General features: G+C 42.5%; 1 protein-coding gene across 1 annotated transcript; it reads left to right on the top strand.

The window, feature by feature from the left end:
- Positions 1–2,167: 2,167 nt before the first annotated feature.
- On the top strand, positions 2,168–12,444 carry LOC120932676 (gastrotropin-like). The gene is made up of 4 exons (XM_040345224.1): positions 2,168–2,295; positions 8,154–8,326; positions 9,432–9,521; positions 12,327–12,444. The coding sequence occupies exons 1-4, from the start codon at positions 2,229–2,231 to the stop codon at positions 12,378–12,380; spliced, it is 384 nt and encodes a 127-aa protein (XP_040201158.1). The 5' UTR covers positions 2,168–2,228; the 3' UTR covers positions 12,381–12,444.
- Positions 12,445–12,920: the final 476 nt, after the last annotated feature.

Genomic DNA, 12,920 nt, shown 5'->3' with positions numbered 1-12,920 from the left:
CTGGACAACGTCTTGCTGAGGCTTCGGTGAGTCAGAGAAGGAGCGGTGGAGAAGGTGGCCGTCTGACCGATGCGTTCAGACAATTTTTTAATCCGCAGCCCCAAGGTCTGACCGGTTCCAGCAACCATCGCCAGCGTCTGGTTTACATGGTCCGGGAATACCTAGCGGCAAGATCCGACTTGGACACCTTCCCCACGGAAAATCCTCTGGCTTACTGGGTCTTGAGGATGGATCACTGGCCAGAGCTTGCACAGTACGCAATTGAGCTACTGGCTTGCCCTGCATCCAGTGTTCTTTCAGAACGTACATTCAGTGCTGCTGGAGGCTTTGTGACCGATCACAGGGTACGCCTCTCCACCGACTCTGTTGATCGACTGACCTTCATCAAAATGAATCAGGCTTGGATCAACACCGGCTACCAAGCACCTGATGCTGATGTTACTGAATAAGAATTTTGTGTTGAAATATCAGATCCCTTTGAGACTGCTGATGCTGAGTGACTGTCCTGTTGTGCTGCTGATGGAATATCCTTCTCCTCCTCACTTTTCATGCTGTTAGCTAGTAAGAAATTTTGTTTTTCTGTGCTCCGCCACCAGTGCCTAAGGCCTAATTTTTGTGCCCCTGTGTAACAGGGGCGTCTAATAACAATTTTTGATGCAATACTTTGCACGTGGCTCCTTGTTGCGCTCCAATTACAGATATTGGGAGGGGTTGCAGTGTTATGTTGCGCCTACGGACACATTTTTATGCCCCTGTGTAACAAGGGCGCCTAATAACAATTTTTGATGCAATACTTTGCACGTGGCTCCTTGTTGCGCTCCAATTACAGATATTGGGAGGGGTTGCAGTGTTATGTTGCGCCTACGGACACATTTTTATGCCCCTGTGTAACAAGGGCGCCTAATAACAATTTTTGATGCAATACTTTGCACGTGGCTCTTTGTTGCGCTACAATTACAGTATGTTTGAGGGGTGCCCTTTTTTCTACAATTTTGCTTTCCCAAAAAGATAATGCCACCCCCCCACCACCCCTAAAATAATCGAGATATTGTTCCCACACAGCACGTGCGCAACCAGTATTAAATTACTTTGTTCTTATAATAATTTAATGTTGTGCAGGGACATTTCTAAACATGTGCCACTACTAGAGACACACAGCAGGTGTGATATTTGAAGGAATTTTTCATTTTTTTTTTTTCACTTTAAACATCATTAAAACGTCCGTTTTTAAAATATTTTTTTCGATTGATACATGTTCCCTGGGGCAAGACCCGGGTTCTGAAAGACGTTTACCAACATTAAATTGAATATTGGTCTTTAAAATGATCGTTTTTGAATTCGAACGTTCGAGTCCCATAGACTTCAATGGGGTTCTAAATGTTCGCGCGAACCCGCGGTCTGTTCGAACGTTCTGATGCGAACCGAACCCGGGTATGTTTGGCTCATCCCTAATAGAGAGGTGGGGCAGATATAATCCTGGGATTTAAAAAAAAAACACAGATTTTGAGATACTGTCCCTGGTTATACTGAGGCTGGCAACCCTGATGGGGCCCCCTAGTGGCACTGGGCCTCTCTGGCAGTGCCTGAGTGCCCAAATGGTCAGTCCGCCCCTGGGTCAGCGTGACTGCCAAACAACCATAATTTTTAGAGTTTTCCACATTTACTAAAAATGTTAATCCTATATATTGTATGTACTTATATATTGTATATCCATGGGATGACCATATTTGTTACATATGTGGGCATATCCTTTCTTAGCCTTTAAAAGTAAATAGAAACAAATGCCTTACAAAATATAACAAATATCTGACAGATAAAGATTCCACGATAATGGTGAAAATTTGACTTGTGACATAAGAACATAAGAAATAAGCCTTCCTGAACCAAGTTCCAAAGTTGACCATTTTTGTGTATGGGCCTGCTAACAGAATACTTGCTAATGCACTTATTTATGTGATAATAATAAAATTATAAACTGCAACGAGGAAAAAAATAAAATAAAAAATCCACACTTTATTTTATTGCTTTACAGCTAGCTCAACTTGGTTTTACCTGCAGGTCAAAAACACCGGCTTATCACAAGATGCCAGAGATATGAGCAGATCTTAATGAGATAAACTGCAGGGAGGTGTCACAAAGCGTAGGGTATAAAAATGGAAGCCAGCAGCCTATTTGTACTTCCTTCTGAAACATTTCCAAGGCTCCCTCCCTACAACAGCAACATCACCATGGCCTTTACTGGAAAATACGAGGTGGAATCCCAGGAGAACTATGACACTTTCATGACACTTATTGGTGCGTATTACAATTTCCTGATTTTTTTTCTTCATACTGCTTCTATTTTAAAGTGACCCTGTCATTTAAAAGTAAAATTAAGCTGCAAGTTCCTCTGCAAATTTTTATTTTTTTATAATTATGCAATTTTCCTACTGATGGCTCATGTTTTGATGGCCACAAAACAAACAATTGCTAAAGTAAGGATTTCTAGCTTACTCGCATTAGCAGAAGATAAAGCCTGACTCGACTGGGTATTTTGAAATAAAAAAACTTACAGCTAAAATTCTAGATACCATGCTTAAAGGGGTTGTAAAGGTTCATTTTTTATTTTCTAAATAGGTTCCTTTAAGCTAGTGCATTGTTGGTTCACTTACCTTTTCCTTCAATTTCCCTTCTAAATGTTTTTTTCCTTGTCTGAATTTCTCATCTCCTGTTCCTTCTCAGTAAGCTGTTCTGGCTGACTAACCCCCAGCCAGATGATGGGGGCAAGCTTACAAGTAGGGTTGCCACCTCATCCCTTTAAAACAGAACACATATTAATTACACAGGTTCTGTGGCTAATTAAGGTGGTAATTAGACTAATTTGGTGCCTTATTTGCATTAAATTAGCCTCAGAACCTGTGTAATTCATATGTGTTCTGTTTTAAAGGGATGAGGTGGCAACCCTACTTACAAGTGCCCATGCACACCCCAATCACTCCCTGCAGTGCAGATTCCCCCTGCTGCCTGGTGTCCCCTTGCACAGCATGGCTAGCTTCCCTCCTCTCCCATTGGCTACTGCAGTGGGCACACATAGGTGATATTTCAGGATGAGTGGGGGAAGGGATTTTGTCACTTCTTGATATGACTATTGAATTAGAAGTGAAGGAAAATAGGCCCAATTGGACACAGATGGAAATGAGGAAACTGACAGGGGTTATAACCAGGGGTCAAGTCCTGGGGAAAAAAGTGTGGGAACTCCCACCCAAGATCCACTCCCCCACCAAAAAAAAAAAAATGATACGCTCATATGCACTAAACCGCATGTTTTTTTTTTTTTCGATCCACTGTACCTTAGTAATCCTTTATGTTACTGGCCGCTTCCTGTATATGGATTAATCGGGTAGTGTGCGGGTATTTCATCACTTCCTCAATGCCGCAATGTCTCCTGGGAGCTTTTGTCATTGTTCCCAGGAGACATTGTGGAAGCAAGTTCTTTCTAAATCCTGTGATAACTCGCGGCAGACCTCCGCAATGTCTCCTGGGAACAATGACAAAAGCTCCCAGGAGACATTGCGGCGTCGAGGAAGTGACGGAATACCCGCACACTACCCGATGAATCCATATACAGGAAGCGGCCAGTAACATAAAGGATTACTAAGGTTCGCCTGCCCATGACAGTGACTCGAGCTGGGCATCACCGCTTAGTGAAGAATTGGCTCGGGCGGCTCGGCTGCTCTCTGCTGCTCTAGTCCTGCAAAGGGAACTGCGTTCCTGCTGTGAAAAAAGTGCAGGAACTCCGTTCCCACACATTCCCGCAGGACTTGAGCCCTGGTTATAACCCTCTCCTACTCTAGCCAAAATATCAAAAATGTTGCTTTAGTCCTACTTTAAGGGGTATCAGAATGTCAGAATCCCGAAAGAAGTGGCTGATGACCTCTCCTAGTTACTGAAAGTTTATAACAATGTCCTAAAAATATAAATCAACTGCACATCTAGAAACAGAAGTATAACCTGTGAGGTCAGGGTGTTGACTGGGCAGCAACTGTCAGACTGACCATAAACCTACAGATCTTGGGGCAGATCCACAAAGATCTGCCCCGGCACATCGTATCTGAGATACGCTACGCCGCCGTACCTTACCTGGCTTTGGTTCGAATCCATAAAGAATTTGCGCCGTAAGTTACGGCGGCGTAGTGTATCTCAAGCAGCGTAACGGCGCGGAATTCAAATGCGGCGAGTAGGGGGCGTGTTTCATTTAAATGAAGCGCGTCCCCGCGCCGAACGAACTGCGCATGCTCCGTTCCTAAATTTCACGCCGTGCATTGCGCTAAAGGACGTCATTGTTTTGACGTGGACGTAAATTACGTCCATCCGGATTCATGGACGACTTAAGCATACGAAAAAAATGTTTTTAATTATACGCGGGAAAGACGGCCATACTTAACATTACGTACGCCACCAAATAGCAGGTTTAACTATACGCCGAAAAAAGCCAACTATAGACGACGTAAAAGAATGCGACGGCCGCTCGTACGTTTGTGGATCGTCGGAAATAGCTAATTTGCATACTCGACGCGGAAAACGACGTGAACGCCACCCAGCGGACGCCGAAGAATTGCATCTTAGATCCGAAGGCGTACGCCTGTCGGATCTAACCCAGATGCCGTCGTATCTTGTTTTAAGGATTCAAAACAAAGATACGACGCGGAAAATTTGAAAGTACGCCGGCGTATCAGTACATACGCTGGCGTACTCGCTTTGTGGATCTGCCCCCTTGGTTTTTCAGTAAGCCCAGTAGTGACTGTTTTTCTTTAAAGTATTTTTAAAGGCAATAGAAAGCATTTTGACATTACATTCAAAACATACTTTTGACATATTGTTAAAAAAATCAGATCCTTTTTTTATTTTTATATGCAAACAACATTAGGACAATACAGACAAATTATACAAACAAAATCTCATTAAACAAAACACAACCCAAGAAACGAAAAAAAAAAAGAGACCCCAAACCACCCCACCCGCTATCCCCCAACATGTACATTAAAATTGCGCACTTAAAGGGGTTGTAAAGGTTTTTATTTGTTAAAATAGGTTCCTTTAAGCTAGTGCATTGTTGATTCACTTACCTTTTCCTTCGATTTCCCTTCTAAATGTTTTGAATTTCTCACTTCCTGTTTCTCCTCAGTAAGCTTTCCACCATCATCCGAGCGGTGGAAAGTCAGTCAGAACACCTTACTGAGGAGGAACAGGAAGTGAGAAATTCAGACAAAGAAAACAAAGAAAAAAAACATTCAGAAGGGAAATGGAAGGAAAAGGTTAGTGAACCAACAATGCACTAGCTTAAAGGAACCTATTTAGAAAATAAAAAATGAATCTTTACAACCCCTATAAATGAAACTATGGGAACATGGAAACTTTTTTCTTTAGGAATCTCCAGGTTCCTGTGATTCTCATCCTGTGGTTTGACTTCCCAGGGAGACCTTGACCTAGAACAAGCATGCAGGTGAGGCCTTCCTATTTCTTTGGCTGCATTCTCATTCCAAGTCAGTCACTTACTAAATGGTGAAGCCTTGAGATGAGACTGATAGTCAGTGAATTAAGGGATCATGTAGATGGGATTTGCTTTCTACGTTTGACAAGCATTTGAAAGGCACGTCAAACGCAGGTCAGTTAATCCCCATTGACTTTAAGGAAGTTGTGTAGAGGACAGCTGAGAGGTTGCATTTATGTTGCTTTGCATTGTGTTTCTGTGGATGTGACGAATCCTGTTGTGGTGTATTTAAATTGCAGGAAATACAGGTCAAAAACAGGTCAACCAGCCATTTCTTCATGAACCCTAACAGTGTTAACAATGACAGCTGCCATAATTCCATTGTGACATACAATGTATTGTCAAAAGTATTAGGACACCGGCCTTTACACGCACATGAAAATCCCAATTTTAGTCCGTAGGGTTCATTACCTTTTGCAGCTATAACAGCCTTAACTCTTCTGGGAAGGCTGTCCACAAGGTCTAGGAGTGTGTTTATGTGAATGTTTGACCATTCTTCCAGAAGCGCATTTATGAGGTCAGGCACTGAAGTGGACGAGAAAGCCTGGCTCACAGTCTCCACTTTAATTCAACTAAAAGGTGTTCTATCTGGTTCAGATCTGGCCAGACAAGTTCCTCAACCCCAAACTCACTCATATACGTCTTTATGGACCTTTGTGCACTTCTGCTCAGTCATGTTGGAACAGGAAGGGGCCATTCCCAGACTGTTTACACAAAGTTGGGAACATTAAATTGTCCAAAATTTTGCCTTAAAGTGGAGGTTCACCCTAAAAACTTTTTTTTTTTACATTAAAAAGTACAATAGTAAGGACATTACATTTCGGCAGTTTTTTTTTTTTTTTTGCTCTGTACTTACCTCTATATCCGGATTTTGTCCAGGGCTTCCGCGTTCTGACGACTCCGGGACTGGGCGTTCCTATCCCTGCTTCAGGGTTCCGATGCTTGCGGGACTGGGCGTTCCTATCCTTTCGTTGGATGATTGACGGCTTGTGAAACAGGTGACCTGTCGCACAACGCGCGTCACCAGATTTCTGGAAATACCCGAGCTAAGAGTCGGCACTATATGGCGCCTGCCGTGTAGAGCTGACTGCGCAGGCGCCGTATAGTGCCGACTCGCAGCTCGGCTCTTTCCTGACGTCTGGTGATGCGCGTTGTGCGACAGGTCACCTGTTTCACAAGACGTCAATCATCGTACGGAAGGATAGGAACGCCCAGTCAAGCAGTCATCGGAACCCGGAAGCCCTGGACAACATCAGGATATAAAGGTATGTACCGAGAAAAAAAAAATGACGAAATGTAATGTCCTTAACATGCTGGATGTGCTAGATGCAATTAAATTTTTTTTATTTTTGGGAGAACCCCCGCTTTAAGAGTTCCCTTTACTGGAACTAAGAAGGAGCCAAGCCCAACCCCTGAAAAACAACTCCACACCATAATCCCCCCTCCACCAAATGAGTTGGACCAGAGTATCTTTGCGACTGATTCATAGAATCAGTTACGCATAGATATCCCTAAGATCCGACAGGTGTAATTGTTTTACACTGTCGGATCTTAGGATGCAATACCGCGGCCGCCGCTGGGGGGAGTTTGCGTCGTAAACCAGCGTTCGGGTATGCAAATTAGGAGTTACGGCGATTCCCGACGGATTTTCGCGTTCGCTACATCGCCGCTAGTCTAGTTTCCCGTCGCAAAGTTAGTCGTTTTTTTTGGTGCCCTAACTTTAGTCAGCAAACGTATTGCTGTCTAAAGTATGGCCGTCGTTCCCGCGTCGAAATTTAAAAATGACCGTCGTTTGCGTAAGCCGTCCGGGAATACGGAATTACGCTACGCGCGTCGCTGTTCGAAAAAATGACGTCACTTCGCGCAAAGCACGGCGGGAGTTAGGAAACGGAGCAATTTAAATGGCACACGCCCATTTGAATTGGCCCGCCTTGCGCCGGAGGCCGCCAGCGTAGGTTTTCATCGCAAGTGTTTGGTGAATCAGGCACTTGCGATGAAAACTTGCGGCGGTGTAACGTATCTACGATACGTTACGCCGCTGCTCACCTACGTGATTCTGGCCCTATATATATTGCAAAGAGAAAGTAAACTACCGTACTTAGGGCTGCACACCATTTACAGGATGGGGGGGGGGGGGGTGGATTTATTAAAAATGTTTTAATGATAAAAAAAATGTTAGCTGGATTTATATATCAATGATTAGTGAATCAATGAACCAGAACATAGTTTGGCCTAAGCAGCCAAACCAATCTATTTAGATCTCTTATCAGTTTACTCACTGCGTGCACATTTAGCGGGAGGCAACCATTTTTTTGCAGTCTGGACTTTATTTCCGCTTTGATGAATCTATACTCTAAATTTCAGCTCTGAACATTCTAGAAAAATTCTTATTAGCTTGGTAAAAAAAAAAAAAAAAACTATTGCATAATGACATTTTCTAATCATCGCAGTAAGCATATATACGATGAGGACAATCATATGCTCAATTATCAACCTGCATAAAAGCATTAGCGGCTGCTTAATACTATATTCATGCTTTGTAATTTTTATGGATTATTTCCAGTGGTTTTAATGGTTGTCTGGAACAAAATAATAAAACATTAACTTTTTTTTTTTTGTCTAGGCATCCCTGCTGAACAAATTGAGAAAGGAAGAAACTTCAAGTACACTACAGAGGTAGCCCAGAATGGTAATGACTTCACTTGGTCACAAATCTATCCAGGATTCACTCTGACTAACAAATTCACTGTTGGCCAAGAAAGTGATATGGAGACCCAGGCTGGCAAGAAGTTTAAGGTGCATAATCCCATTACTCTTCAATATGCTAATTATTGTTGGAGCACAATTTGTTTTTGCATGGATAACAGATGAACTTAAAGCTGAGCTCCAGACACAAAAACATCCATTTAAATATATACTTCAAAAATGATTTGTGGTCACCAAATGCCTTTGTAAACCCAATAATTCTTGTGATGTAAAAGTAAAAGTGACATCATTTCTGAGCTGAATGTAACCTGTGTAGAGAGCAGTGCAGTGGGAGGAGCCTAGTATGCCCCACCCATTAGAGGCTGACTACAGAAAGCTACAGGAAGGGGCAGATTTAAGACCGGTCACCCGGTACAAGAAAAGAGAGCAGCAGTAACTGGTCTGAAGCTGCTGTAGAATTGCTAGGTTTCACAATTGGATACTTTACATCTAAAAAGCACACCAAGATTAACGTAAGATTGCTTGCGCCACTTGTATTTAAACAATATTTGCTTGTTCTGGAGTTCAGCTTTAAAGTATATGTAAACACTAAGTGCCGGTTCACAATACCGCAAATTGTAATCCGACTTGTGTCGCCCCAAGATGCGAGACATGAGAAATTCCATTGAAGTGAATGAGAGCCGTCTTAATGTACACTACTGAAGTCGCTCTGACTTCAGAAAAGGTTCCTGTACTACTTCAAGGCGACTGCTAGGCGACTTGTACCCATAGATTTCAATGGAAGTTGCCTCCAAAGTCGAATCACTGTCTTAACTGAAGCAACTTTACAGGAAAAGAAAGTAGTTTACTCAGGCAAACCCCTCCCTTCCACAGAGCTGATTATTCTGTGATTGGCCACAGACAAAGTCGCCTGTCCTGGAGGCAACTTTAAGTCACTATGTAAGTTGCTCCAAGTCGCGCTGATGTCGCCTTGCAAAGTCGCGTTGTAAGTCGGGTTGTCCCTGTGTGAACCGCCACTTCCAATGAACTCCTCTTATTTGCTCCCTTTTTATTTGATAAATATACTATTAAAATAATTTTCTTATATATTTTTGACACGTAAAAAAAAAAAACTGTTGTTCCTGCCAGAATGATATGGCTCATCTGAGAAGGGAGGGTTAGTTCTGGAGTCTGAACCAATTGCATTCTATTTCAGGCAACCGTTCGGCAGGAGGGTGGAAAACTGGTTGTGGATTTTCCTAAATACCATCACACTTCAGAGATTGTTGGAGGAAAATTGGTGGAGGTAAGACAAGACAAGACATTATATCATTTTTTTGGTTTGTTCTTTTCATTACTGCCTATGTAGAACACAGTAAAGACTATTTAAAACAGAACATATCTACATTTCTCAATTCCATCAAATCCCCAAAATTAAGAGTTTTATTCCTCATTTTAGGATAGAGGGAAGAGTTGTATAAATCATATATTTTTGAGCCCCTGTGCCAACTGTACGTCCAGAATAGCTGGTTCACAGCACAGATACAGTTTATATTATAGAGCTATTTATTTAAAGCTGTATACAGATTTACAAAACACATCAAAGGAGGACAGCCTGTGTAGTGTGTGCAGTTTTTGCAATGGTCCGTATGTGATGGGTGGCTTTACTGACCAACATTGGGAGGTAAGGGAAACCAAAATGGTCAAGGCATCTGTGGCTAGGGTTTTGCAAGGCTGCCTATTAGGAAAGGGGTTTTCAGAAAAATGGACTTTGTAGGCACATACAAGTTTATCAAAATGTAATACTGTAGTCACATAAATACATATACATAAGATGCATCTAAAATCAAATTACAAAGTATTGATAATATGCCCAATGGTTTCTCAGGGAAAGTACTCAGGTCTGCACAGTATACTTGATGCGGGGCTGTATCGAAGAACCAGGCTCACGCTATAGTAGAGTATTGGTTCCTGAGTGTAGCCAAAGGGATCCTAGTAGAATTAAAAATAGCTCAAGATGTTTCGCGACTTGAGGATATCGCTTCTTCAGGAGCTTCTAAATTTTGAAAGAATAGACTTCAATTAGAGTATAGTATAGACCATGAAATGCAAAAAAAACACAGCATGTACATACGGTAATACATAGATTTAAACCTCAGTATACAGTAGTACATGTAGACTCACCAATAAAGGTGCTACAGAAAGTGTTAATGGTTTCCCATGCTAGAATGGCGCCACGGCTGTACAGAACCCCCCTCACATTGAGGGAAAGGCCACCAGCCCCGGTGACGCCCCGAGAAAACGCACAACGCTGATACTGGAATATGGGGGTGCACCGGGTAACTAAAATTTAGAAATGTACAAACATATAATGTATTGCTTATTACAGGGCTCAAAATTTCAAGTCCTGAGCCACTAGCCAGGCCTCAAGAGTTACTCGCCACCAGTTGCCCCATCTAATTCATACACTGCCCTGCGCCTAATTGCACCCGTAAACACGCCCTCGTAGATTATCTCATGGAATGACAATGTTTTATGCAGAATCAAGTTACAAAATTAAATATTACCAACAACAACTTTAACAAAATGGGACAGGGCACTGGGGGCAGACCAGAGGGACAGGGCACTGGGGGCAGACCAGAGGGACTGGGCACTAGAACTGGGTCTCTTCCCCATTATTTTGCTGTCTCCTCTGCAACTCCCATCCATCCTCTCTCTCTCTCTCTCCCATTCATCTCATCATCAGGAGCCTGTGTGTGCGGCTCCACGTTTTCATGTCCCCACTTCCCCCTTTTATTCAGGCTGGCAGAGAGGAGAGGAGCTGCAGCACAGCGGGAGGGAGTACACTCCAGCGCCGAGATCCACACAACTGCACAGCCATTGACACCATAGCACAGCGCACACTGACAGCGCACAGCACACATTGAGACCAGTCTGTTCACAGTGCTCAGGCTAAACTTACATAGAGCACAAGGAGAAGAAAACTGCACAAACTAGAAGGCTGCCGCTCTCATGTCAGGGCAACTTTCAGTGAGCGCTGCACCGGAGTGGTAATTTTTGCAATCCTCCACCTCACTCATTACTTTCTGCTCTCCAGCTACATTGGTCGGGGCCCGGGGGAGGGGGGCAGGCTCAGAGAGGTCATACTGTTAGGTCCCATGGCTTAATGAGAATTGTAAGGAGAGCACCTGTGTACTGCTCTGCCTGTGCGTGGCTCACCAGACTACTTTTCACGAGCATGCACCTTTCCTCTTCGGCCGCCAATCTCATCGGGACTCTAAGTTTAGGCACAGATTGGAGGGAGATTGGTCATGCAGCCCCGTCATCACTCGCCCCCAGCTTAAATCCACTCGCCAAATGCTAGAAGGCGAGTGGAAATTTTGAGGGCTGGCTTATTATATGTATTTAAGCAATACATTATATGTTTTTACATTTAAATTTACAATTTATGATTACATTTACGATCCGTTGCACCACTAGTACCAATCAAAACAATTTTGATCAACCAAAAAAAAATAACGATTAATCAAGGAATTAATCTTTAATTTCCACAGCCCTTTTTAGAACCCCTTTAATTCTGAACTGATAACCTATAAAGGCTTTTAAAAGTCACATGTGGACAATTTTGAGTATCAAAGTGTTTTGACATTTCACAGGCACACGCAGTTTTAAGGCTTGACATATTTGGTATCTATATATATAGTATAATTTCAGAAACTATACTATATAATGTTTTAGGCCTGAAATGCATGTTTGAACACAATTGCAAAACATTTAAGAAGTGCTCCAGATACAAAGTTTTTTTCATTATATGCTCCTTTCTACTTTGGTACTGGTAAGGTTTATGAACATTTTTAATTTAAAATCTCTACATCGAAGTTTATTGTAAAGAAACTGGGTTTCCAAATAACATTTTATTAAAAATAGTATGCTAGTTTAAATGAAAAGAACAGCAATGTATACTGTATGATGCACCTTTAAATTAGGTGTTAAAAAAATATTAATTATTCATATTCTGAGTTATCCCTAGAAAATCAGCCCCATGGTACCCATGGAAACCACGTATGTACTTGGGATTCCTGCCTTACGCTTCTTCCCTTATATCTTGCAGACCTCGGCAGCAGGAGGAATCACATTTGTAAGGACCAGCAAGAAGGTGGCATAAAGCAGAAAGCCATAGATGGACGCCAAAGCAGTTTTTTAGAAACAAATAAACTTCAATTTCCTAATTATCGACTCATGCTTTTCTTTTGAAAGGAGCAATCCATAAGGATCTCTTCACATTTGTGTTTGTTCATACCATAAATCAAATAATGGCAGTCATAAAGTGGTTAAAGTTGAGTTGCCCTTTAAAATGTAACACCAGCCAGCAAAAATAAGTTTTATATTGGAGCTCTTTAGCCCTCATTTACACAGATGTATATATCCGTACACTTGCGCAAAGAGCCATCTTAATAGCATTGTCGGCCCCTGGGCAAAGTAATGCACTGGGGCCCCCAAAAGCCTGCACTACCACTCACCAAACGCAACCCATTTAAAGCGGTGGTTCACCCTCCTTCACATCATTAGACCATTACATTCGGCATCGTAGCGCGAGCTACGGTATGCCGGTCTTAAATTTTTAATCCCCGTACTCACTGAAGAATCCGACTCCCGCGGGGAATGGGCGTGCCTATGGAGAGGGAGGATGATTGACGGCCGGCTC

This window comes from Rana temporaria, chromosome 3 (genome assembly GCF_905171775.1).
Source record: "Rana temporaria chromosome 3, aRanTem1.1, whole genome shotgun sequence".
Taxonomy (NCBI): domain Eukaryota; kingdom Metazoa; phylum Chordata; class Amphibia; order Anura; family Ranidae; genus Rana; species Rana temporaria.
The sequence above is the reverse complement of the archived record's forward strand: the minus strand, read 5'-3'. Positions and strand labels throughout refer to the sequence as shown.